The following is a 27,557-nucleotide window of genomic DNA, read 5'->3' as shown; positions in this document are numbered from 1 at the left end:
AGTGATTTGTGGTATTCCAAAAAGACCCACCAACAAACATAACCCTTAATATGAAGCAATTATGAAAAGATAAACTGAATTTATTACAAAACTTGACATATTTAATGGGAGTCTACTCCATGCAATGAGTTTAATAACCGCATTAATTTTAAATCACTTCCACATTTTAATAATTTGTTCCCGTCTTCACTACTCTTGCTTAATGGACTTTTGCTTTTATCGTTAACACCTTTCCTTTCTCTCCATGACCCAGCAAAATGTCACAGCAGGATGCGACTGAAAACAACGAGCTCATTAATCCTCATCTCAGAACAAAACCGTATTAATGTGAACAGATTCACATGAAGAACAAATGAAGGCCAGAGTCTTTAGTTGTTAAAAAACAAAAAAAGATCAAAGATTAACATAATTACACCGTGGGGTGTGCAATTAATCCAAATTATTTTTCAATTTTAGCTCTAAATCATTGCAAAAACAAAATTGATACAAAAACCATTTATAAAAAATGTATTTACTCTTTTGAAGTGCCTTAAATATCCAATCATTTCAAACTCGAATAGTCGTGCTGAGTAATCAGCATTCTAATAATGAAAAGCGCTCATTCAAAGAAAACACACAAAAAACAAGAGAATTGTAATAAAAATGTATTTGCCAAGTTGCGTTTATCTGTACAATGATCAAAAAAAAGGGAAAAAACAAACAAATAAGAGACTGAAACTACAGCAGTAACCCTAAACGTGTTTTAAAGAGAGCTAAACGGCAGCTGGTTTACGCCGTCTAACATGGATCATCGTGCTCTTAAGGCACCCGAGGAGGGGCACCCGGGGGCCTCGGTGGCATGGGAGGCGCTCTCTGAAAACCAAAAGGAGGTGGACGAGGAGGACCGGGAGGAGCGGCACCGTAGCCAGGCGGAGGCATCGGAGGAGGAGGCCCTCTCATACCTGGAGGCACAGGGGGAGACAAAGAGTGGTCAAAACATGCAGCATTAAAGGTGTGAGAGCATCTGTGGTTCTGAGCTGTAGCTCAGTTAATTTAGTCTTTTCAGACATTTTGAAAGAAAATTCAGAGAAAGGGACCAACAGTACATGGTTAGTCCTCCAATAATGCAGTCAAGTCAGCTGTGTCCCCAGAATCATCACAGCATCTTAACGAGTTTCATGTCTCTTTGGCAGAAACTTTCTTGATGTTTTTAAAACGGTTCTTTAGCTATGTTGCTCATTAAATACTGTAGATAATAAATACTTCCCTTCAATCAAGGTTATTTTCTGGAACTGTGCTTATGTGGTTCAGATTTTATTTTATCAAACAACTACTTTGCATCATTTGGCAATTATAAAAATGAGAAAACAAAAATCAACTGTGGGGTTCCTTAAGGGTCCATTCTTGGGTCACTTTTATTCAACATCACTAAGACCGGTCTAGCTCCGATTATTACTACAACATCTCTTACCAAACACACGTTGACAGCACTCAACTTTATATCTCTGTCATTGTATGGCCAATATCATATTTAACAATCACATGAAGTCTGTTAATAAATCCGCTTACAATTATCTTCAAAATATTGCAGGAATGAAGACTTCAAAAAAGGTGACAAAAAAACAGCTGTGCATTTATTTTTAGTAGGCTAGACTAATGTAATGGTGTCTCTACTAGTGTCTGTAAAACAACATCTATCATGGTGCCAGAGTTCTGACCAACATCAGGAGAGTGTAACACCTTCCACCAGTTTGTAAGTCATTGGACTGGTTCCCCGTTTGTAAAAGGATAGATTTCAACATTCTGCTACTGGTCTACAAAGCACAACATGGTCTTGGACCAAAATACATTTCTGAGTTGCTTCTGAAATATCGACTATGTAGACCCCTCACGTCATCAGCATTTAGTTTTCTATGCTCCTCCGCTCTGGAAAAACCTCCTGAACACCTGAGATGTTTTCCCGGTCACTAATGGGCGACTGAAGCTTGAATTTGTTTCTTTTTCAATAATCCTTTTGAAAGCTTTGAGGTGTTTATTTATTTTTATGTTTTCATTTTCTTGTCTTGCCATTATTCCACCCAATGCATTAGAAAACACAACGTTTTGGTGAGTAATAATTTCTTTTTATCTGAGCCAAGTTCATAAGTGCAAATATAATCCTGCATTTAAAAACTTTAGAAATAAACCAATTAGCTGGAAATAAACAATCTTGTTGACTGAGGCTCTAATCTGCAGGTCACTCCACTATCATAAGACTTTAGTATTTCTTCTGAACCAGATTAGGGTTCTGTGTGTGAGCAAATGAGTATTAACCTCTGAACTACACATCAAAACAAAACCAAAATGAGCAGCAGGAAGCCATTATCTGAAGAAGAATGTTGAAAAATGTGCCTGGCTCAGCTCTGAAAAAAAGGGACCACCTATCTAATAAAACAAGAGCATGCTGTCATGTATATCAATTTATCCACAGCTGTCTAACTATGAAAAGGTATGAAATTCTACATGAGTGTTTCAAGAAATGTAAGAGAGAAAAAAAAAGATCTATAAATCTATTTTACACGTCCTAATCCCACTTCTTAGCATCTTTTCTACCTTGAGGTTTTGAGTCATAAAGGTTTTAATCTCAACCGCACATATTAAAATAATCCCACGGAGATGGTCTCCATCTCCAGCCCTGGAAAGCCACTGTCCTGCGACCTTCAGATGTATCCCTGTTCAATGCTGAGGAGGGAACTCAAACATCTTGTTTAGGTGTTTTGGACCAGGGATACATCTAAAGCCTCCAGGACCACGGCTCTTAAGGACTAAAGCTGGAGACCCCTGCAAAAGGCAATCAAGATTTATGGCAGCTTGTTATTCAATTTCCTTACTATTCAAGGTTACTCTGGTCAGATATGCTAAACAGGTTCTGTTGAAGTAAGCAGATGGAGTACCACCAACTCCATCTACACCCAGCATAAATAACCACAGGTTTCACTGTAAATTACCACTCAACGAACACACGAGGATGGTTTAAAGCAGTGCTCTCAAACCCCATCCTTGAATCAAATGGCTAAACTGCAACACTAGCAGGAAGTCAAGTTTTGCAGAAGTCTGCTAATGAGCTAATATATCAGCCAGGTGTGTTAAGGCAAAGAAAACCAGGACCCTGTGAGTTTTATATTTATTTCTACTTTAAGAGCCTTTTCTCTCGATGGCATGCCAAACATTTTGCAGCAAAGATTTGAGATGAGGCAACAGTGCTCACCCATGGGAGGTCCATAGGGTGCTCTGGGAGGCATGCCCATTGGAGGTGGGGGCATGTTGGGGGGCAGCGGGGCTCGCTGGGCCGACCCTGGAGGAGCAGGGTGCACCATGCCAGGAGGAGCAGGAGGCGGCATGGGCATCTGAGGCATACCTGTGGAACACAATCAAAACATGATGTTTTAGTTTAATTTACTTGATATGGAACCAAATACCTTTAGTAGCAGAAAGTCATGGTTGCTATTTATAAGGGGGATATTAACCAAGGTTTAAAGGCATGGAAACATCTCAAAAAGCAAATCTCAGAAAGTTATAATATTCCATAAAGTGCAACATTTTTCCCAGTCATCTCAGAAAGTAAAACTCATATTATATAAAATTATTACTTATAGAGTGATATATTCCAAGACTTTCTTGTAATTTTGATGATTGTGGCAAACCCAAAATTCAGTGTCTCAGAAAATTAGAACACTGCGAAAAAAGTTTATTATTGACACTTGTGGTGTCACACCCTAATTAGCTAATTAACTCAAAACACCTGCAAAAGTTTTCTGAGCCTCTAAATGATCTCAGTCAGGGAGAGTCGCAGCCTTTAGAGGATTGTCAAGTGAAATTCATTCAAAATTTGGGGGTGAAGTCAGTGCATCAGGAGCAACCACACACAGATGAATGCTAGGCTTGGGCAACAAATACCGCATTCCTCGTGTCAAGCCACTCCTGAACTACACACAATGTCAGAAGCGTCTTACCTGGGCTAAGGAGAAAAGGAACTGGACTGTTGGCTCAATGGTCCAAAGTCTGGTTTTCAGATTGAAGTAAATTCTGCATTTTAATTAAATCAAGGTCCCAAAGTCTGGAGGAAGAGTGGAGAGGCACCGAATCCACCTTGCTTGAAGTCCAGTGTGAAAAGCTGGTTCAGTGACCATGGTGTTACTGTGCTTGATTGACCAGCAAACTCCTCTGACCTGAACCCCATAGAAAATGTATGGACTGAGAGACACCAGACCCAACAAGCTAGATGACCTGAAGGCCGCTATCAAAGCAACCTGGGCTTCCATTACACCAACTCAGAACCACAGGCTGACAGCCTCTGTGCCTCAAAGTATTGATGAACTTATTAATGCAAGCGGACGCCCAACCAAGTTCTGAGTGCATAAAAATTGGCATACTTTTCAGAAGTCTGACTTTGGTGCTTAAAACACCATTTTTTGATTGGGCTAATGTGATATTCCAATTTTCTGAGACACTGAATTTTGGGTTTTCTTTACCTGTAAGCCATAATCATCAAAACAAGACAAGAAACAAAGGCTTTAAATATATTGCTCTAACTATAATGATTCTATATAATATACAAGTTTCACTCCGTGAGTTGACTGGCAAAAAATATTGCAATTTTAGGCAGTATTTTAATTTTCTGATGTGTACCTGTACATCATATAGAGCTTTACTAACATTTAATGCTTAAGCGGGATTTTATGTAATGCATTCTTTACAAATCTAGCGCATGAATCCTGACTGGCACAACCCAGCGAGAAAACGTTTTTTGTTTTTTTTTACATTTCTACATGGATTTACTGTAGCTAATAAACAAACCACCCCCACGTCTTACCCGGAGGCATGTTGGCATGAGGGAACGGTGGTGGTCCGGGTGGAGGTCCACCAGCAGAAACCGGTGGACCCGGTACTCCTGCTGTTGGAGGCATGGCCATAGCAGGGGGCATTGTCCCAGGGGGAGGAAGAGGAGGAAATGCACCAGGAGGCGGTAGACCTGCACCCAAACAAAGTCAAAGTGAATGATGGACAAATGTTCGGCTAAAAACGTTGTGCAAAACACTACAAATGGTTTAATTCAACACTAAAGTTTGGTCATGAGTCATACCTGGAATGGGCATTGCTGCTCCCATCGCAGTCAGCACTGGTGTTGGTGCAGACTGTGGTGGCGGAGCATCCGCAAACAGCTGGTGCGGCCTGTCCGCCTGGGAGAGGGGGTTCTGTGCAGCCAGTAGTCGCTCTGCGGCTGAGCCGTGGCGTTCTCCTTTGGAATCCTTTTTAAAGGCGTATGACACTGTGATGGGTCTGTTGCAGAGGTACTGGCCGTTCATGGCCTCGATGGCTGCATCCGATGCATCAAAACTGGCAAAATTGATGAAAGCGTAACCCTTAGAGTTGCCCGTGTCTGGGTCTCGCATGATCTTTGGCGTTTGCAGGATCACACCAAACGCACTGAATGTGTCGTAGAGAAGTTTTTCATCTATTTCCGGGTCCAAATTACCAATGAAGATGTTTGCACCAACATCTAGGTTTTTGTTGTGTGCTGAGGCCTTATTGACCCTAATTGGTTTGCCATAGAGCTTTATCATATTCATGATTTTTATGGCATAATCAGCATCCTCTTCACTAAGGAACTCCACAAAGCCATAACCTGGGAAAAATAAAAACAGTTAAATTTCTTAATGACACAGTCATTCTGAAAGGTAAAAAATATAGTTCAGAGCCAAAAAACACAGAAAACTCACAACCAGCCTTTCTGTTGTTAAAACAAGGAAGATGTATTATGTTAAAATTCACTTTTGTGACACAAAAAGAGCCTTTGGAGCTAGACCTCTCTTAAATGCAAAAACCATTAACATATGGATAACATGACGTCTGGAACCAGAGAGTGCAATGGTCTATTGTTTTACACAGACAGAAGATTGTGTTTGACAATAGCGACAATGTGGATGTGTATCCTCTTAATCGCAACACAGAAAATGGATCGAATGGGCACTTAGACTTTCCCCAAAGATTCTTTATAGAGACAAATTGCATGAGCTTCATTAAAGTAAATGTTTCTTCATCTTTGTGGTAAAATACAGGCAGACTGGACTCACCACAGAGCACTTTTAAAACACATGGGTAGGTTGCTGGTTTGTTATACTTGTAAGCTACTATTCTCAGACAATATTTCTCTTCACTTAGTTCTCCTCACTGGAATACTAATCACCTTATGAACCCAAAGAGAACATAGACACTCTTGGAAAACTTAATTCGGTCCCATGCATTACATGTTCAAACCATCAATGCTCTTCAGCAGCTTTCAGATGCTTTCTCGGCTGCACTGAGATCATATTCTTTTCATCCACAATATTACCAAATATATATTTCTATATTCTAGACATAGAAATCATATATACACGCTAATGAATTAACTTTTCACATGTTTTAATCTCCACTGGAAAAAAAAAAAGACTGCAAGCTGACACCGACCTTGATGTTGGCCAGTGACCCTGTCTTTGGGCATGTGTGTGTTGACCACAGGACCAGCCTGCAGGAAGAGCTCCCACAGTAACGGCTCTGACACCTTCTCATCCAAGCCGCCGACATACACAGTTGCATCTGAAAATTGATAAACATTTTTAGGTCAAACATCTTACAGAAAGACAGTATTGCATTTAGACTTTTGTTTATTTTGGTTGTACTTTTTATTTTTATTTTGAATGGGACTCTTCTTTCTTTCACCAAAAAAAGCCTTTCCTGCTAGCTTGGCACCAATCACAGTTTTAAGCTTTATCACACATCTCAGAAAACAAATGTCTCGTAGTCACATACCAAAGGGATTTAGGACAAATTAAAATGAAATAAAAATACTATTGTTCTTTGTGTAAGAGATTAAAAAACCCCACTGCCATCAAGAGCTAAAAAAAACACGTAATTAGTTTTAGAAATTACAAAAATGATCCACTGCTGCAGTTTTGGCAATAATTTCTGGATTTTCTATTACAATACTGGCCATGGAGTCCAATTAAAACCATCCTGTTGTCTGCTGTTGGGATTTAGCCTATCAAATTTTGGAGTCATTTGCAATCACGATATTGCACAATTGTGATTTGATGATAGATTGTGTACTTTTTTCATTCCTGTAGGTATCATAGCCTGAGGAAAATACTAAACTTTTGATCCAGAAACGTGTGTTTCATTGACTTGAAGATTAGAAGAATTGTTTACATTAAACATAAAGTCTGTTACTGTTTTCAAGTATTTTATACAAAAACCAACTGATTTGAAATGCCTCTAAAGCTCCAGGAAACATTGGGTGTCCATAAAAGAACCGAACAAAATTGTATCTTCATTTCTAAGTGTAACTAAATTTTCTTTTAAAAAGGACAAAAATTCAAACAGGATTTTCTAAAGTTCCACAGCACAATTTTTCAAATTAAGTGTTGCAATCCTGTTTAGTGATCAATATTCTGTTTTGGGTTACAACTTTTCAAATCTTTACCAACACAATTTCTGCTTTTAATATGCAGTAACTATCTTCACTTCAAAACATACATGAGGAAAAGTATTGTCCGTGCTCTTTTAAATAAATTTTACTCGACATAGGACTTTAAAAGTAATCTGAACATATTTTTTATTAAATTACAAGCAGTATAATTCATCATTTAGTAACATACTGTACATAAGCTAAAGATTGTTTACCTACCAAGGCTGCCGAGTTGTGCTAACTGCTATCACGTTGCTAGCTCTCTAAGCTAACTTTATATGCCAAAAAGCAGTAAGGTCTAATGTTTCCACAACGTACATTATCACCTGAAACTCCAGTACGCTTAAGTTCGAAGTAACATTTAATTGCATTTCTTACTCTGGATACAAAAGCCAACAAGGAAAAGCTAAGCTAACAAGACTTAAACACCTCCATGTGTTCGAGCGATTGTTTTCCATTAACTGCTGAGAAAAACGATGATAAAAAAATCAGCAAAGCAACAGTTAAAAGATTTAACCATACGGACATTTCAATACAGGGAAGCGATATGTATCAAAAACATCTCTAAATGGTAAAATTACCTTGATTTCTTTCCGAAATTGGTCCCGCCGCCATGTTGAATGACCAATGCCGGTAACGCGTCGAAAGCGGAAGCCCCGCCACTTCCGCTGATGTGCGGAGAAAACTTCAAAATAAAATAAAATAAAATAAAATGTAAAGAAACAAGGATTTATAAATATAAATTATCCATGTAACAAACTATTTACGGCTTCAAAAAATTTGTTGTGAAGATACTACAATTATCTAATTGTACTGGGTTTACACCCAGCTTTTTGGGAGATAACAGAAAAAAGGACAAAGCCACAACTTTTTTTTATTAACTGATTTATTATGTATTGATATAAATCTACTAAAAGTATAAACACGGAATACCAAAAGTTCATATAAAATACACACAATTAGGCCTCAAAGAACAATTTTTATAAAACAATACTGAATATAGAACATGAAACATACAAAAACAAAACCTAAAACATCATGCATGAAACCCAAGACATAAAAACACCAAAAAATAGTTCTTTCATTTATAAAATGCGTATGAACGGAATATTAACTTCAAAAAAATCTTGAATGAGTATAAAAAAAGTGAAATAACAGGCCTTTGTATGACGATATTTTGTATTGGCTCGTATAAAAGACAACGTTTAATGGGCATCTTCTTTACAAAAACAAAAGGAAGAAAAATAAATCAAGGTCTCATTCATTTAAGAGCTCCATGAAACAGTTTGTTTTTTTCACTTATAATTAACCTTTCTCTTTTTTGAACAAATCATTGAAAACCCACACACTGAATATCGCTTAAGCAAACGTGGAAATTTACAGAACCAAAAACCTAATAAAACTAAAACTGTGGCATATAAAATGGAATTCGGCACATAGAGTTAAATGTTTTTATTTTACTCTAATGAATACAATACTGAAAATGCTTTAAAAAATCCCTCGTAATCCAATGGAAGGATGTAGAAAATACTATGTTTCTGTAAAGGCAAACAGGACCAGCCGTCAGGCAATAAACAAAGACTACAGGAAGTTACCAATTCAAACAAGGAAATTATATATACATTGTATTTTTCAGCTTTACCTTTGTGTTCAAACTAATTCTACCTTGTAGCCTAAAGTAGGCTTGCTGGCCTCTGGCTCTAGGTTGGTGTCATTAATTTTTATTAAACGTTTTAGTGTTTTACAGGTCTTAACACAAATGTTTCCAATTTAATAAAAGAAAAATAATCTCAGAGGAAAGGCAAACCGAATAACAACCACTCAGACTTTAAAAACACTTTTCTTCTTATGTTTTTAATTTGCCGTCACCTAAAAAAATTAAGCTAACAAGTTTCAGCTGTTGGTGATTTAGCATTCAGCAGCCGAAACTGTGAATCCCTCCTGTTTTACGTTGCTTGCTTCTGAACCACATTTTTCTTAAGCTTGAGCCACAATTTATCACCTAAACACTCTCCTTGTTTACATGCGTTGAAATGTCTTCATCTTTCTAGCATGTAGATATATATTTCAGAAACAAAAATATATAAAGAGGTCAACTTAATTATCATCTACTGGCTTCAAATGGTCTAAAATATAAATTCTGCTTCGAGTATCTTCAACATAAACAGAAAAACAAACAAAAATATTCAGGTCCAAGCTAATATTCTGACTTTTATTTTCTACGTCCCAAACATGGCAAGACAATCCATTTTTATTTTACACTTGCTGAGCACTGACTTTTTAAACTTTGCATTGCTGTAAAAATGACCTATTATATTGTAACAGCATTGCTTTGCCAGTTATAAAGTTGATAGCACGCTATAATATACATTCGGCTAGTGTCAGGCCAACAAATCATATAAAAAGCTCTAAAACAACCAAAATTGTTCACACACAAAAACACCAAAACACAACAAAGACTTGCTTCTCTGTGTGATTTTTGTAAAAACTGTGCTGTCAGAGTCAAAAGTACCCATATACTGAGGTTTCCTCATATGCTAATAATTAATTTTTAAAACTTTAGTTTGAGAAAATTGTTTAGATAATGTGGTCCTCTCTATGGTTGTGTTTACGATACAGATCACATTTACGGTATTCAAGAACTGGCTGGATCCAGGTATCATGTATGGTGGGGTTTATGGGTAATCTGAGACCCTTACATTCACTGATCAATCACAAGATTTTGTTTCTCTATGTTCACTTTGAGTAAATGCTACACAGCCCGCCAGGTGTCAGGGGTTGAAATAAAAAAACAGCTGTTGAAAAAATCTGTTCCTTTAAGGCTTGCTTGAATGATGCTACCCTGAACCTTTATCACTCAGAACCTAGTTACCCTGAACCCTCAATCTCCAATGAGCTGTTTTTCATCTGCCTTTTGACTGCCAGGCTGTTTATGTAAAACATGCCCACCGATGCCAACATTGTCACTCAACCTCAGCAGCTACTGCTTACCGGAGCGTTGTCACAACCACAATTATATGGATGTATAACCAGATAAATCTGTCAACTTCCGGGTGTACAGATGTTTGCCAACGTAATTTTAAAACTCGCTTCAACATTGGGAGAGGCTGCTCCAGACTGCAGTAGGACACAGCGATTTCAGGGCATTAATTACATACTGCATCACAGCGGTTATGTTCTAAACGTAAAAAATAAAAACTGTCAAACTTGGGGGAAATTTGAAACTGCTCAGCCACCTGAGTGGGAGAGAGAGGAGAAAAAGGTCCACCTTTGCAAGAAAAAAAAAAAATCTGAAATTATAATCGATTCTTTGAACTAATTAACATCCTTCTGCCAAAAAGGTCCACCCAGAAGGTTCAGGGTAATATCAAAAGCACCTTGATAAGCTGGTTTTACTCTTGTAAATGCAGTGGAGACAGAGATGGGTGAAATGTGACCTCGGAAAACTGCCCTGGTTCCATTAAAAAAGTGCTCTGGAAACAGGTTTCATCTTCAGAAATCAGAAATGTCTTCAGTTCGGAAAACTTGGTGCACAGATTTTCCATCAGAAATCATACTGTTTGAGAACATCATTGTTTAGTGGAGTTTGAAAACTCAAGAATTACCAACTAATTAACAAGTCAAACTAGGCATATGAAAGTTATTTTCTATGCTCCTGATCCAAATCTTTTACTTGCTGATACTGAGTCTCAATCTGACACTTGTGACTTTTATTCACTCTATCAAATCCACGCTGGAAACCAACATAACACATCTGCTAGGCATGGAGATCAACATTTTTAACAAATCCAAGCGCACGGTTTCCTGAATTGAGGGAATGTATTTTCCTGACCTCTGTTTTTGGCAATTGATGGCCTTTAAAATATAAAAACGTTAAAAAAAAATGTAAAACCCCCTATTCACACTCTTATGCCATGCAGGTTTTCTAAACAGACAAATAAAATAAAAGCAACCTGTGATCACTAGGCACAAAGAGTTTAGATACAAGTTTTTCTTTCCTTAACAAAAAGTAAGCTGAAAGCCGATTACCTGATCCTCGTTACAAAACACATCTTAAAAAGTGATCAACACTGTTTCCAAGGAATCCTGCGGCGTTGTGAGGGGTTTGTTTTAGTGCGAGGGCAGAGTCGCCGCGTTGGCTGCACTGAGTTGACCCACAGCCAACATCAGGATGTCCTTCTTTTCTTTGTAAAACCGCAGTTCTCTACCCGCCAGCCTGGCGTCCTCCAGCTCCCGCTCTGTCGAGGCCAGCTCCTGAGCAATGGTTCCCGCCACGCTCTGCTCCCGGTTCACCCAGTCGGCTGCCATCTGGGTGCGCATGTCGTCGTCCAAGGCCCGGTGAGAGTAGTGAGCCAGCACCTCCTGCAAGTGTGGGCATTATATGGTCCCGGTCAGAAGTTTGCCAACACATACTATTATTTCGTGGCTTTAAATTATGTATTTGAACTATTTGAACAATCTACATCAATGTTTATCTGTGGTGATTTCAGTCTTCACTTCAAAATAATCCAAATAATCGAAAGCTGACAGAGCTGATAAATGTCATGTGCGGTGTTAGCCTATATCCTCAGCATAAAAACAGAGGTCAGGATTACTTCTAGTTGTGCAACACTGATAGATCATATTTTCATTAATACTCTTGAGAATAATACCGTGATTGAAAAAATTCACATTAGTGACCATCTGTCAGTGTTTATAGTTACGATGACACCCACATGGTTAAAAATGTAAACATATTCAGGTGTCTGAACAGGCCAATAACCCCAGACACACATCAAAACTGGTTCTGTAATGGATAAAGCAGGAGGTCTTTGGAGTAGCCCCAAGCTCAATCATAGTGAAAATGTTCTATACTTAAAGTTCAGCTCTGTGACAGAAAAGTAACCAGTTTAAATGAGCTCCACCATTTGTGATTAAGGAAGTGATCACAAATCCAGCCAGAATTACGCCAGAAGATTGCTGAGGGGTTTAAAAAGTGTGTGGTTTATCTGGAACCAGCTGGGGGACTTTTCACCAAATATTAATGGGGGCTTATGTAGACACTAGAGCCTGTATGAAAACTTTGACCCCGTGTAAATTAAAGAATAAATTAAAATCTCTCCACCAAACTCTGTTTTTAAATCACTGAAACTGTATGTTGTATAATCATTCCACACTGGAAACTGAACTGTTCTCAAAACCTTTAAAAAATAACCGTCAACAATAACAGTATTAATAGGCACCGTTCTTGTAGTATCTCTTCTTTCAAGTTCTTCCTGCTTATAAAGTTTCTTATTTAAAGTTATTAAATAATTTTCTCATGTTTGTTTTACACAACCCTGTATTTTAAAAGTTGTTTATTCTGACCTTTATGTCACCTTTAGTTGTACCTCTCCAGCGACACAGCTGCTGTCAATGCTGTGAGAGTTCAACCATACCTGGAACAGACCCTTCATTTAAAGTAAGATGTATAATTTGTCCAGTGTAAAAAATAAATTATGTGACAGCTAAAACCCAGCCCTGCGCTTGTATAATTGAAGCCATGTGTGAGACGAGTACCTGTCGGGAACACTGTCGCTCTCTCATGGCTTTGAGGCTCCCGTTCCAGTGCAGCAGCTGGAACACGGTCATCAGCTCCTGCAGTTCAAAACATATTAAAAATTTACTCACCGAACATTTTATACACTGTCGCTGATTTTCAGATTCCAGTTTGTAGTGAGAGTCCATTTACTGGCTTCAAAGTTCCCTCTTTTACTAAACGATAAAAACTCATATTTTCTCCACTGCACTAAATGACTCTGCTGGTAGAACTGATGCTCATCATTTTAAATATCAGAGTTCCTACACATCTTTCTGGAAAAATATCCACGTTTTCGCCAGACTCAACAAGAGCTCCCTGTCCTTTATGTTTAAAATGTAAAATATTACAGTTCATTAGAATCAAAATACTAAATCTGGAAAGAAGGATTGAAAGGAAGGAAGGAAAGAAGAATTATATGAGGGAGAAAAGGAAAAATACAAATGAGAGGGCACACAACATGTAGATGATGGGATAGGGAATAATGTTTGGATGCACAGATTTTTCCATTCTCTAAATGTCCTTTAGTTTACTGAACATCAGCATCCATCCAGGCATATCAACATTTTTACAGGTACAGGTGAACATTTAAAAAAAATCCCTTTTGATATTTTTTCCCCACCTGGAACTCCAGCATGGATTTTCCTTTGTTGGACTCCAGCATGAAGCGAAATGCCCCGATCCCTGTGTTGGGATTGTCAGCCTCTTCTCTGTTTCCCTGTGAACACACAGCAACAGTCTCACTCCAGAATAAACAAACGTTGCTCCAAACATAATAGTGTCAGAATAAAGACGCAAATCATGCAAAAAGAAAACTCTTCATAACTTTTTCTCCCAGGCCAATTTCTCTAAGTCACTACTCAAAATGGGAAAGACAATAGAACACATCATTTACTGTAAGTAAGATAGACGGATGTTGATCATCATTAGTCAGAAAATGGCTACAAGAAAATAGCTTCTCACATAAACTTGCTCACATTTACTGTCAGAAATAACTAAAAACTGTTAAAAACAGTTAAAAACTGTGACAAACAAGGTTGGACAAGGGCCAAGGCTGAGGAAGGTAAAAAACATCTTGGGGCCACCAAGACATCAAAACAGTGATTAGATGCCACCTGTCCTACCATCACAAATATAAACATACTGATTATGCTAAACTGCGAGTCTAACTGGAGTCGTGGTCGGATGACGCTATGATTTAGCTTTCCGGGAACAAACACTCCAGGTTGACTCTGGTGTAAAGCAAATGATAAATATGTGGAAAAGCACCTCAGGGTGTAAGGATTTTTTTAAAATACCAGTACGTTTTAAAGACAAAACTCTGGTGGACACAGCTAGACAAATGAAAATGGATCGGTGATGAGTCTTTCAAAAGCATAATCCAAAACATGTGCCCTAATCAACACAGAAACAGTTCACAAGACACAAGATCAACTTTAATCCAAGGCCACCTTAGTCTCCAGACCTAAATCCTGTGAGGTTGTCCAAAGATCGATGGTTAAAGATCTCTCACTCTGTATGCATTAACATACCAGAATGTTATAAGAGACTAGGTGTTGCCCTATTGTCAAAAACAGGATTGTACAAAATATTTGTACCCCCCCAGCAGGGGGTACCAATCATTGGCCACCTGTTATTTTGTTAAAAGCAGTTATTGGCTGGGCGCGGCAGTGGCGCAAGGATAAAAGCGTGCAACCATGTACAGAGGCCTTAGTCCTTGACGCAAGCTGTCATGCGTTCGAGTCCCAGCCCATTTCCTGTCAGCTCACTTTCAGAAAGAATAAGAAAAATGAACGGCATTAGTGCGCCACTAAATCTATTCGGGATGTGGTAGTGGCACAAAGGTAGAAGCACAAGACCCTTGAATGGGTTTGAGTCCCGGCCCGTTGACATTTGCTGCATGAACACCCCATTACTGCAATTAGCTCATTCAGCATGTTCCTGTCATCAGTGTGGGCATAGTTAAATTCACTAAACTGCGGACGTACTTACAGCACTATCAGCACAAATCTCTGCATTTATTTGAACTTACATTGAAGGAGGCCAGCGCTTCATTCACACTCTTCTCAATAAAGTCGTCCGTGATCCGGCGGGAGGGGTGCTCGTTAAAAACCGAGTTCATCAGGGCGATCTTGGCGGCGCTGCGCCTCGCCTCCGCCTTCGCTGGACAGAACTGTCAAACAGTGAGGAAAACATGCAGAGTCAGGGCAATAATGAGAGCCAGAGACGGAGGCAGAACAGTACGATACAGAGGAGCTTCTCCAAGATGCAGCACATTCCCAGATGTTCCTAAACAAAAAAGGATTCCATTTTTTAAAATCTTAATAGTAACCGTAATAACAAAATGCAGATGTTGCACCTGGAAGCTTCCGAAGCAGCTGCCGCCTGGAAGGCTGACGTAGCAGACGTACGGAGGGCTGTTTGATGGGACCATTTCATAAACGACCAGAGCTCCGTTTCTTAAGTCGGCGCCTCTGGTCAGCTTCATTTGCCAAAACTCCTGCAGCGCTTCCACCACATTCACTGAAGGGAGGGGAAGGACAAAAACCTGCATTAAAGCTCATTTCAACAAAAAAAAAACACACACAAAACAAATTTAGGTGATTTCATGAAGGAAACTGCATCATTTTTGGAGAAGGACAAATTATTTCAGGTCAGATTCTAATCTTTATGAAATTTCTGTCCTTGGTTAGGGAAGAACAGCCGCAAAGGAGAGGCATTCGAGGAAGTCATACAGCACATTCTCAAAGTATTTCTTCACCCTTGACCTTTCTCTTATTTTCTCACGACACCACCACAAACTTCAAGAGTATTTAATTGGGAATTTAAGGTGACAGACCAACACAAAGTAGAGCAGAAGTGTGAAGTTAAAGGTAAGTGGATGATCACTGATGGCATGGTGATGGCAGGGCCATCCTGTGGGGATGCTTTTCTTCAGCAGGGACAGAGAAGCAAGTCAAAGCAAATGAGAAGATGGACAAAGCTAAATAAAGGACAATATCCTGGAAAAAAACCTGTGAGAGATTCTTGTGGTTACGACATGGAAAATTTTGAAAAGGTTTTAGGGGTGGGAATACTTTTGTAAGGACCTCTAGTTATGTACATTCGGGTCTGCAGGGAGATGTGAGAGCAGGATTATTAAACTCTCAGCTCAGACTGTTGGGCTCTGACTGCTGGAGTCTCATTAGTGTGTTTTAGATCTGCATTTCAACAGGAATCACAACTTTCTCTGTCAACACACTAAAAAGCACTCCGTGATTTCAGAAATGTAAATCCCCCACACTGCAATCCAAATAATATTTTTAATACTCCCACTGAAGTGGGCTGTAAAACACCCAGCGCACGCTCTCATCTTGTTGTTGATTGGCTGTAAAATAAAGTTTATGTGCTTTTTGAGATGTTTATAGACTCATCCATCCAAGATCGCCTTCAGGGAGAAGCTTGGTCCCAAAATCTTTATGCGGCGAGTCCAAAACATGATGGCAGATTTCAAAGGAGCAAACTTCAGGAGAGAGATGGATTCCTGCGACAGATGGTCTGACCCCCCACAGAGTTTGGATCTGAGAATCACGGACTGAGTCTGGGATTACCGAGCATGAAAGAAGTAAAGTTTAAATAAACGCTTGGGAAACTGTGAAGATACTTATTTATGGACGGAGGAATGTTTAAATGTTTTCTTAAAAACTTAGACGCATCCACATCTGGTTGCAGGTGCGTTAGTTAGTTTTAGGGTCTATTACTCTTTAGGACCATTAAGCTGTTTTTAGTCTTAATTTATTGTCTTTCATGTTTTTATGATAGGACTGTCTTGATTGTTACATGTCAAATGTTTTACAACTAAAACTGTTCTGTTGCCTGTCTCAATGCTCTTGCCTAGAGACATTTGATCTTAATGAGTCCTTGCTTCTTTAAATAAAGGTTTAAATTAAAAATAACAATAATCTCAAGGTTCCTACATTTTTCACTTTTCCAAAGCCAAATAGTTGTGAAAAAGAAAATGTTCTTTTAGTGTACTTATCCAGAGCTGGAAAACCCTGGAAAATCAAATTCTCTACTTCCACATACTTCTCCAGGCTGCATAGCAACCCTGAAAGGATGTTCAGTGATTTTCTTCTTGGCTAAATCACGGTTTTGTACATCAAATTATAAATTCCAGTTTATTTTTCTATCGGTTAACAAGCTATGACAGATGATTTGTATCTTATGAAAGTTTCCAGCAGCTGAAGGTCAAAGGGGGGCACATGTTGATAAGATGCGGTCCTTTTGTCTGAGGCTTTCCTTAGGAATAAAAGCGGAAAGAAACAGGAAATACAGTGAGAAAGAGCCACAGAGCAACAGTTACTCTAAGAAATATACTCAGCAGTTCAATGCAAATAACATAAATATCATAACACTTAAAAATTGTGTGTTTGTAAGTTAAAAACCAGCAGATTTTTGAATTAAAGGCAGTGTGTTCCAGCCAATCCTCCCTCAATAGTCTCATGCTAATGCTGAAGGTGTTAAGAAGCATTAGTGGGACAGAGGAGGGACAAGGCTGTCATTCAGGGATCACTGGGACAATCTACTGGAATTTAATCCTATTAGTACAAAGTAAGACAAGAGTCGCTTCAACAGTCAACACTGCTTCACATTTAAGTCTAGTTTAAGTGTTTAAGTTTAAGCAATCTTAATTAATGTTATTCATGATTTCTGAAGATTCTTATCTTTGGACCTTGGCTGCTCTTTGTTTTTACTCATTTTCAGGCCAATCCCTGAAAATTTTCAAAGCAGATGCCATCTGCCAAGGGAAAAAGACCTTAGGTGAAGAGAAATTGTTCAGTTGATCATCTGCTGTAAGTCAAGTTTTAGCTGGTCAGGGTTCCTAAAGAGTGGGGGGCAGAGTGGATGGATGGATGGATGGATGGATGGGTGGATGGATGGATGGGTGGATGGATGGATGGGTGGGTGGGTGGATGGATGGATGGATGGATGGATGGATGGATGGATGGATGGATGGATGGATGGATGGGTGGGTGGATGGATGGATGGATAAGCTAACTGATAGACTGGTGGATGACAGAACCATTAAACAAAAGAATAGGGAATATAGTCTGGGAAAACAAATATTTCCCTAACTCTGTTTCTTCTTCTAGACTTTTCCAAACAGCAGTTCTTCAGGAATCTCATTCTTGGTGCTACGTTACTATTTTCTGTAGTACTAGTAGAAAGCTGTCCCAATCACAATTTGTCCATTGAGTTTAGGAGCCTGTATTGTTTTAATGATTCCTAGGCCAGAGCTTAAATGATTTAACAGACAAGAAAATGTCATCTGAAAAACTTCAGGTTCTGCTGATGATCTCTAGAAAGCCTCAAAAACTACTGATCTAGACCGTTTCAAAAGAGAACCAAAAAACTGTCCCCTTGGAAGGAAAACATCAGATCATTTCAATGGAAATAGGTTGGCTCAGATGAAGAGTATGAGCTCTGGTTTTGGAGATGTTTGCTGAACATCATCTGTGTCTCATCCACATTAAGATCGATCTGATTTTTTTTTTTTACAACTTGGCCCAAATCTTCACAACCACAATCCGCTAAACCCACCACTGGGTCTGAGTTGGCCCCAGTTGGTGGGCTACTGCCAGAAAGAGGCAAAGTTATGGAAACAGTTTAGTTTCCTACCTGAGGAATGTTACAACAAATGGACTACAGTTTACTGTAGGTCAGATCTGAAAGTTAGTAATCAATGGGAATATATATGAGGAAGATCACCATAGAACATGTGGCCAAGTGTGGATATGGATTTATAACAGGAATGTCTGGTTTTCTTGTCCTTCAAGCTCCCCTCTCCAGGTTTAAAACTAGTACTCAATAAACACTGATGTGTACTGATCTCTTACAGAACATTACCTCTGCCGTAACCCTGCGTGTGTTTGGCGAAGCTGCGGACCACAGCCTCCACCGCCTCCTTCAACACCGCCGGGTTCCCCGGGTTGCAGTGGCCGCCGGCCCCCGGCCCCAGCCCCGCTCCCACTCCTCCGTACAGGCTGTGGAGCTGCAGCGGCGGCGGAGGAGGAGGAGGCCCGGACGAAGCAGACAGTGAGGCCGGGGAGGGAAGCAGCGGCGCGACCGGGACCGTGACTCCGGGTCGGAGAGAGGAGGAGCGGAGGGTCCCCGTCGGTCCCGATCCGAAGCCAATCCCTGGCTGCAGCCTCTGAGGGCGGATACTGTCCGGGATAACGTTGGATTCCATTGTCCCCACGTAACGTCTACGAAAGTCCGGTTCAGGAGGCCGATGAAACCCGCAGCTGGTACTGAAAGGGTGCGATTTGAAGCGTCCAGTGACAAAGTGTCGGCAGGGTTTCCTCAGTCAGCCCTGAAACAAAAAGTTAAAGGTCGCTGAATCGACCCAGAGCGCCGCTCTGCATCCTCACTCTCTGGATTAGGCTGCTGGAGTGTCACTCAACGACGCGTTCATGGATCCCTCGGACGTTCTGCTTTCTTCAGCTAGTCAGATTTTTTGCCATTCCACGTTAGATGCCACATTGCTTTATTTTCCAAAAGGTTTTTTTTTTTTTTTTAACGAAAAAAAATCCCAGAAATCTTGTTCAGTCAATGGATTCTCCCCTCATTTTGACAGTCAAAATAAAAGTGAGCTCCATTTGTATTTACAACTATCAGGTTATCACAACAGATGCAATCTAAAAAATACTATACAAACAGTACACAAAAAGTAAATAGAAAAAGCCATTTCCAAATGATAATTTAATTGATTTGTGCAAAAGGTTGTGCAGCCCTTGTTGGCAACAACTGTCATTGGGCATTTGTGATAGCTGGTAGTGAGCCTTTCACATCACCATGGAATAATCCTGGCCCACTTTTCTTTTAGAATTGTTTTAATTCAGCCACATTCAATGGGTTCTAAGCATAAACAGCCTGTTTAAGGTCAGGCCACAAGTTTTGAATTGGATTTAACTTTGGAGTTTGACTAGGCCACACCTGAACCTCCATTTAGAAGATCCTTAACTGAGGCCAGCGAGGTCTGCAGTGTTTTATGTTGTTCAGGGCCCTTTTTAAACCTGCTGAAGAGTTGTAGATGCGCTCTTGGAGTAATTTTGGTAGGCTGGCCACTCCTGAGAAGATCTTTAACTGATGCCTCTCACTTTGGTTCAATGGAGTACCAAACCTTTAGAAATGGCTTTGAAACCCTCTTCAGATGGATAGATGCCAATGACTTTGTTTTCTTATCTGTTTCTTTAGACAGGGGCATAATGTGCTGCTTTTGAGATCTTTTAGCCTACTTCATGTTGTCAAACAGGGTCTATACAAGGAATTTACTGATTCCACATGTAAGGCTAGATTAATCTGGATAGCTTTTGTTATCTGAAAACTGTATTTAGTCAGATTACTTTGTTTATCACATCACTTAATATCTTCCACTTTGCTCCAGTTCAGTCCAGATCAATTCAGTTTTTAACAGTCAAATCTTCTAGTCCATTTACACACAGTGCAATTCAGTCTTTATTACAATATAGTAGAGTCAGCGTAAGTTCATCATTAATACCAGTTGATAAACAAATATGCATGGAAGTCCAGTGTTTGCATCATTTGCTTTACAGCAATTTCTCATCTTAAGAAAACATGTGGACCCAGTGGACAAAGGGTGTTCTATTCAACATCTCCCACCTGGAAGTCAGAAATCCCAGCTGGGTAAAATTATTCCTAGATCTGACTTCCACTTGTACTTGGAGGTCAGAGTTTCCAAGCTCCCTGTCAGAAGAAACTCAACTTAATCACCCCTCCTGAATTCAGAATTGCAACTTTGGAAGGGCGTTTCTCACCAACCCTTACTTCAAAATCCAACATGGCTGCTACGCTGCATTTCATTTACAATTAGAAATCAGAACTTTAACTGTATGCTGAGTAACTTGGCAAACTGCTATTAACAGTACTGCCAACAACAATGCATTTCATAGCATTTTGTACATTCACAAACTAAATGGAACATGTTCACAACACATTGTTTGTACATGGCAGTTTTTGAGATCTGGTAGGTAAAATGAACCACTACAAATACAGGTCCTTCTCAAAAAATTAGCATATTGTGATAAAGTTCATTATTTTCTATAATGTAATGATGAAAATTTAACATTCATATATTTTAGATTCATTGCACACTAACTGAAATATTTCAGGTCTTTTATTGTCTTAATACGGATGATTTTGGCATACAGCTCATGAAAACCCCAAATTCCTATCTCACAAAATTAGCATATTTCATCCGACCAATAAAAAAAAAGTGTTTTTAATACAAAAAACGTCAACCTTCAAATAATCATGTACAGTTATGCACTCAATACTTGGTCGGGAATCCTTTTGCAGAAATGACTGCTTCAATGCGGCGTGGCATGGAGGCAATCAGCCTGTGGCACTGAGGTCTTATGGAGGCCCAGGATGCTTTGATAGCGGCCTTTAGCTCATCCAGAGTGTTGGGTCTTGAGTCTCTCAACGTTCTCTTCACAATATCCCACAGATTCTCTATGGGGTTCAGGTCAGGAGAGTTGGCAGGCCAATTGAGCACAGTGATACCATGGTCAGTAAACCATTTACCAGTGGTTTTGGCACTGTGAGCAGGTGCCAGGTCATGCTGAAAAATGAAATCTTCATCTCCATAAAGCTTTTCAGCAGATGGAAGCATGAAGTGCTCCAAAATCTCCTGATAGCTAGCTGCATTGACCCTGCCCTTGATAAAACACAGTGGACCAACACCAGCAGCTGGCACAGCACCCCAGACCATCACTGACTGTGGGTACTTGACACTGGACTTCTGGCCTTTTGGCATTTCCTTCTCCCCAGTCTTCCTCTGGACTCTGGCACCTTGATTTCCGAATTACATGCAGAATTTGCTTTCATCCGAAAAAAGTACTTTGGACCACTGAGCAACAGTCCAGTGCTGCTTCTCTGTAGCCCAGGTCTGGGGAATGCGGCACCTGTAGCCCATTTCCTGCACACGCCTGTGCACGGTGGCTCTGGATGTTTCTACTCCAGACTCAGTCCACTGCTTCCGCAGGTCCCCCAAGGTCTGGAATCGGCCCTTCTCCACAATCTTCCTCAGGGTCCGGTCACCTCTTCTCGTTGTGCAGCGTTTTCTGCCACACATTTTCCTTCCCACAGACTTCCCACTGAGGTGCCTTGATACAGCACTCTGGGAACAGCCTATTCGTTCAGAAATTTCTTTCTGTGTCTTACCCTCTTGCTTGAGGGTGTCAATAGTGGCCTTCTGGACAGCAGTCAGGTCGGCAGTCTTACCCATGATTGGGGTTTTGAGTGATGAACCAGGCTGAGAGTTTTAAAGGCCTCAGGAATCTTTTGCAGGTGTTTAGAGTTAACTCGTTGATTCAGATGATTAGGTTCATAGCTCATTTAGAGACCCTTTTAATGATATGCTAATTTTGTGAGATAGGAATTTTGGGTTTTCATGAGCTGTATGCCAAAATCATCCATATTAAGACAATAAAAGACCTGAAATATTTCAGTTAGTGTGCAATGAATCTAAAATATATGAATGTTAAATTTTCATCATGACATTATGGAAAATAATGAACTTTATCACAATATGCTAATTTTTTGAGAAGGACCTGTACTAACAAACAGATTGTTACCTCTTCGATCCCTACATCCAATCTGCAAGGTAGAAATTATGGATTTTATCAGCCTCGGTGAGAAACCTCAACTTTGTGTATGCTATGTTGACCCATATTCAACCATATTCTGTGATTCCGACGCTTTCTGCAGGCCCTGAACGCAGCTCTAGAGAATCAGAGAAAAATCTCAGGCCAAGAAATCTGAGCCTCCCCCTGTTCTCCTCTGGCAGCAACTGTGAACAACCTACAGTGTGGTTTTGCAGCTCCAACTCCGCTGCCTGAAGCATGTGGTTAAACTTGGAAGCAAAGCAACATAGTTTGCTTGATAAGAGGGCAAAAAAAAAACAATAGGCTTCTTCTTTGAACCAGTAAAATATGATCCTTGTCTGAAGCACCTGGGTGTAACTCAGCTGGTGGACCACCAACTTGAAGAGGAAATGGGACCTCCTCTTGTGCCTTTGTGGATTTTGTTTAATTTTTCATCCTCTCAGCGCCTTGGGAAGAGGCCCAGAGGAGGAAAAAGAGGAGCAACTGATTAAATCTTCTCTAAGATGATTCAACGTTAAATTAAAGATTTCAAATCATCTCTTTCCATATAAAACACATCTCAGATTTAAATCACCCATCCAAAAGTCAGTAATAGTAAAAAAAAAAAGAACTCATGTCATCTCTACAATGAGTTTTTTAGACTCACATTTCATGACATCATTTAATAACCTCAGCAATGCAGCTTGCTGTCTTATGTTCATTTCCTCTGATGTTTGGTCATCGCAGCAGTTCTCAGGCTTTCTGGTTTTATTCCCCAAAAATGTTTACTTATCAAATTTCTTTTTTAGACAGAAACAGACATTGAGACATTTTATCATTTTACCACCATAAACTTGAATGTATTATTTGGGATTTTATGTCATACGCCCACAGAAAGTTGTGCCTGATTGTAATGAGGAAGGAAAAGAGTAGTTTTCAAAATATCTTATAAATAAAACATCTGAAACATGTGGTGTGCATTGTATTCACCCCTTTTTAATGTGAAATATAATCCAGAGCGAATAATTGCCTTCAGAAGTCAGTATATTGGTAAATAAAGTCCACCTGTGTAATTAAATCTCACAATAGCTGTTCTGTAAAGGCATTTTTAGAGGACATTATCTCTGTTTAAAGTTTAGTCCTGTTAAAGTTGCTGTTCAGATCAAAGCATATTTAAAAGTTAGAATAGCCTAGTCAAAGTTGACAACTAAACCTTGAAAATCTATATTCTCCATCCGATGTGACCAAGTTTGAGCTATTTTCCTAAGTGGATTAAAAGACAAATCCAGGTGCTGGATATGCAAAGCTGGTAGACACATAATTAAAAAGACTTGCAGCAAACAATAGTTCTACAATGTTGAATCCATGCCACACGTTTTAGATTTTTCCTAGTAGAAAAACACAAGTATCATTTTTCATCCATCTCAAAATATGCACTATTTTGTGTTGATATATCAAATATGTTTTATAAATTGTGACAATAAGTTAAAGATGTGAATAGTTTGTGCACTGTACCATTAAAGTAGTTTTACTTTAGAAAAGAAAGGGAGTGTTAGGGAGGCCAGTTTTGCAACTCGTTTAGAGACAAAGCATGTGCCTGTCAGCTGTTGCTTTCAATTATTTACGAAACATAATCTCTGGAAAACAGGACAAACTTTTCATTACAAATGGATGCTGATACTGTTTTTACAGGATATATCTGGACTTATCTCAGTGTGATTAACCTATACGCTTTTTCTGTTACATGTTTGGATGTCTCTCCAGGTCAAAGATATGTTTCGTAGAAAGCTTTATAGCAGGAAAAACTCAAGGCCTGATTTTTACGTCTTATTCTTGTTAAGATACTGACATCTCAACTGATATTCTAAAGTCGTATGATTTTAACAGTATTCTTTTTCTCTGGTCTGACCACCTCTTTCTGCTCCAAACACGTTCATGCTTTAATCGGGTCAGGGCCGCCTCACATGCCTTGCATTACAACTGAAGAGATCCTTCTGTCGCCACAACTTTTTATGAGCTAATGTTTTCAAGAGACAAAAACAGCCAAAAGCCTTTTACGCTTCCAGCAAAATCGTCAGTCAGGCAGGAGTGGTGGTGAGCAGCCCCCTTAGACCCAATGAATAATATCAGGCTGAAAACATGCTCCTCGTTCCCACATCTGGTTTCCATCAAAGCAGAAATCAGATTCTTGAAACTTCAGCACATGTTTTTTTTTTCTTCCTGCAGAAGAATAGCTTAAGATGGTTGGGGTACTTAGGCAGCTTGTGCTGTTTGGTCCTGTGTCACATACTTTAATCTGAACATATGAGTAGAACAGCTGAGCATGAAGTATTTACAGCAACTATTAGGAAAGACGGCAAAAAATGTGCGTTGTAACCCAAAGGTAGAAGTTTGCATCAGCATGCAAGGGATTACTATATCTTTTAACAATTTGTCCACAGTATGATATCATAGCTTTGTAAGATTTTTGGTAGGTAATTTCATAATATTTGAGTTAAATAAAAGTGTTTTAAGGCAATGCTTCAAACACAATGCTTCCTTGTGAGATCATCATTGGAAAATATTTTTTACAAATCCGGCAAGACATCAGGATGAGAATTGTGCACAAGTCGAGTTCATCCTTGAGTATTATGAGCAACATGGGAATGCCCAGCCATTATACCATTCAGGAAGGAGATGGCTTCCATATTTGCAGAGATTTTGCGCCATTTTGGCACAAATGTGTAAATCAACCCTAGAACAAAAGTAAAAGACCTTGTGTAGATGCTTGCTGAAGCTGGGTCATTATCCATGGTGAGAGTATTCCTGTACCAATATGGGCATAAGGACCACTCAGCACTCAGGGACAAAAGCCTTAATTAGGCTTAGATAAATTTACTAATACCAGCTGTATAATGTTGAAAAAAATCTTATAATGGTGTTTTGTTAATTGCTAGAATTAAAGCTAATGCTGAAAACTAATGAAAACACTGACTAAAAGAATTATGGCTCATAAGAGTTTTTAAATGACATTTTTCTAAACTTTTGTAGCAATTAGCTTTTCTACAGTGCTAAATCTATTTTGTATTTTATCAGAAATTAGAAAAAATTGTGTAAACCTAAATGTATTTTGTCCTATTATGTCCTTGACTATAAAATTGCTACAGAAAACAAAGCTTCATACAGCTAGGCTTTAAAATAATTCACTTTATGCTGTTACCAATTCGTGGCGGAGGGGCCTTTCAAACACACACGATGCTAACATTTTACCCTTGTATGCATTTTGTAGTAGTTAATTTCTCTCAGTAGTAATATATTTTGATGCACTGTGGTAGTAAATAATCATAAAAATGCTCAAACATTTCCTTTAATTTATTGTAATTGTGTGTTATTTTCTTAAAGTTTTATATGTGATGTCCAGTCCCATTAATTATGGCTCTGATTCCCTTTCAGGATAGTTGACACAGATGAAACATGACAGATTATGACCCCCTGATCAAATGAGAAACCCTCTGAGCAGCTGGTATATATTATTTACTGGTGTGTCCCATACCCACATTTCCTTGTAGAAAACTATGAGTCGATGATATAAAATAATTTTATATCCTACGCAAGTGCTACAACTACAAACCTGTGCACTGGCAAAGTTGTAAAATGACCAGCTGGTGTGACCATGAGCCACCACAAGGGAATGCTCCATCCCCATCTCTAAAGCTATAATTGCCAAAAATCGTTAGCCTCATTGCATTATTGCCTAGGAAATAATTGGAAACAGGAATCTTTGGAAACAGGTAAGTAGGGATTTTAGTATCATTGGCATAGCAGTAAATGTGTGTCGTTGTTTAGTTGCTAAGGAAAATGCAGAATCAGAGTGTGAAACAGTAAGTACACCATCATCTCTTGCAAGGATTCTGAGGGCTCCAAAAAGGCCATCGTAAAAAGCTAATTTCAGCTGTCAGGCACGGTGGTGGAAGGTTGATGATTTGGGCTTGCTAAAAAGAAATAGGGGAGTGGGCATCAATGAGTTGACTCCGATTGCTTCTGTGTACCAAAATATTTTAGTGTCATGCGAACCCAAGCTTTGGTAAAGAAGAAAATAAACACAATAAATTGTAACTACAACATCTGAGTGACATCTGTAGCCAGTTTGGTGTCAACAACAAGCTTTGGTAGAAATTTGGTCAAGAGACAGGATATTGGTCCAGAGCAACAAAAACAGCAAGATCTTAAAAACAGCTCCAACAAACTGCAGAAGATTTCCATGAAATAAGGTGAAAATGTTTATTTCTGCTGAAAGTGGCTGTATTAGCTTTTAAATCCCCAGATGCACCTGCTTTATTCCTCTTTGACTCAGAAGTTGTTGCTCCAATTTTATTATAAAAGTAACATAATTCAAAATGTGTTGTGCAGGATGTATTCAGATAATGTTACCAGATGGTTCTTAAAAAAAAAAAAAATTAAGCTTGACAGTAAAACCTTACTTTATTTTAGCCTGTGTGCGTTTGTTTTTTGATTTTTTTACCTATTAAAAATCTGGATATTTAATATAAATGCTAAAAATACAGAAAGTTTCAAGGAATATAAATAAAAAATAGCAGCTGTAGAAAATACATTTTCCCTTTTTTTAAAAAAAAAGTTAATAAAAATGCAATTTCTGGTGAAAAATAAATTAGAACAAACCCACATTTATTTCAACTTAAAATGGCTAAGATTATCCTCTTCACATCACTCTTCTGCATTTTGAAGGTTGGCTCCTAAAAGCTGAACCATGGTGAGATGAACCTGTCTGATGCCTTTAAAAAGAAGATAGCAGCCTATGACTCTGGTAAAGGGTTTAGAGAGGTCTCAAAAGAGTCTGAAGTCTGCCATTCTATCAGGAAAACAACCACATACCAATTGTGAAGCATAG

General features: G+C 39.1%; 2 protein-coding genes across 2 annotated transcripts; both read right to left on the bottom strand.

Annotated features, from left to right (window-relative positions):
- Positions 1-631: 631 nt before the first annotated feature.
- Positions 632-8,164, bottom strand: sf3b4 (splicing factor 3b, subunit 4). Its single transcript, XM_047383070.1, has 6 exons — positions 8,047-8,164; positions 6,469-6,597; positions 5,102-5,644; positions 4,832-4,990; positions 3,227-3,376; positions 632-941 (listed from the first exon to the last, which is right to left on the bottom strand). Exons 1-6 carry the CDS (start codon positions 8,078-8,080, stop codon positions 799-801), a joined length of 1,158 nt encoding a protein of 385 aa, XP_047239026.1. The 5' UTR covers positions 8,081-8,164; the 3' UTR covers positions 632-798.
- A 1,486-nt stretch (positions 8,165-9,650) lies between these two features.
- On the bottom strand, positions 9,651-19,466 carry lix1l (limb and CNS expressed 1 like). The gene is made up of 6 exons (XM_047384485.1): positions 18,909-19,466; positions 15,382-15,545; positions 15,055-15,195; positions 13,645-13,740; positions 13,004-13,081; positions 9,651-11,827 (listed from the first exon to the last, which is right to left on the bottom strand). The coding sequence occupies exons 1-6, from the start codon at positions 19,249-19,251 to the stop codon at positions 11,576-11,578; spliced, it is 1,074 nt and encodes a 357-aa protein (XP_047240441.1). The 5' UTR covers positions 19,252-19,466; the 3' UTR covers positions 9,651-11,575.
- Positions 19,467-27,557: the final 8,091 nt, after the last annotated feature.

The sequence above is a fragment of the Girardinichthys multiradiatus genome, chromosome 13 (assembly GCF_021462225.1).
Source record: "Girardinichthys multiradiatus isolate DD_20200921_A chromosome 13, DD_fGirMul_XY1, whole genome shotgun sequence".
NCBI classification, from domain to species: Eukaryota; Metazoa; Chordata; class Actinopteri; order Cyprinodontiformes; family Goodeidae; genus Girardinichthys; species Girardinichthys multiradiatus.
The sequence above is the reverse complement of the archived record's forward strand: the minus strand, read 5'-3'. Positions and strand labels throughout refer to the sequence as shown.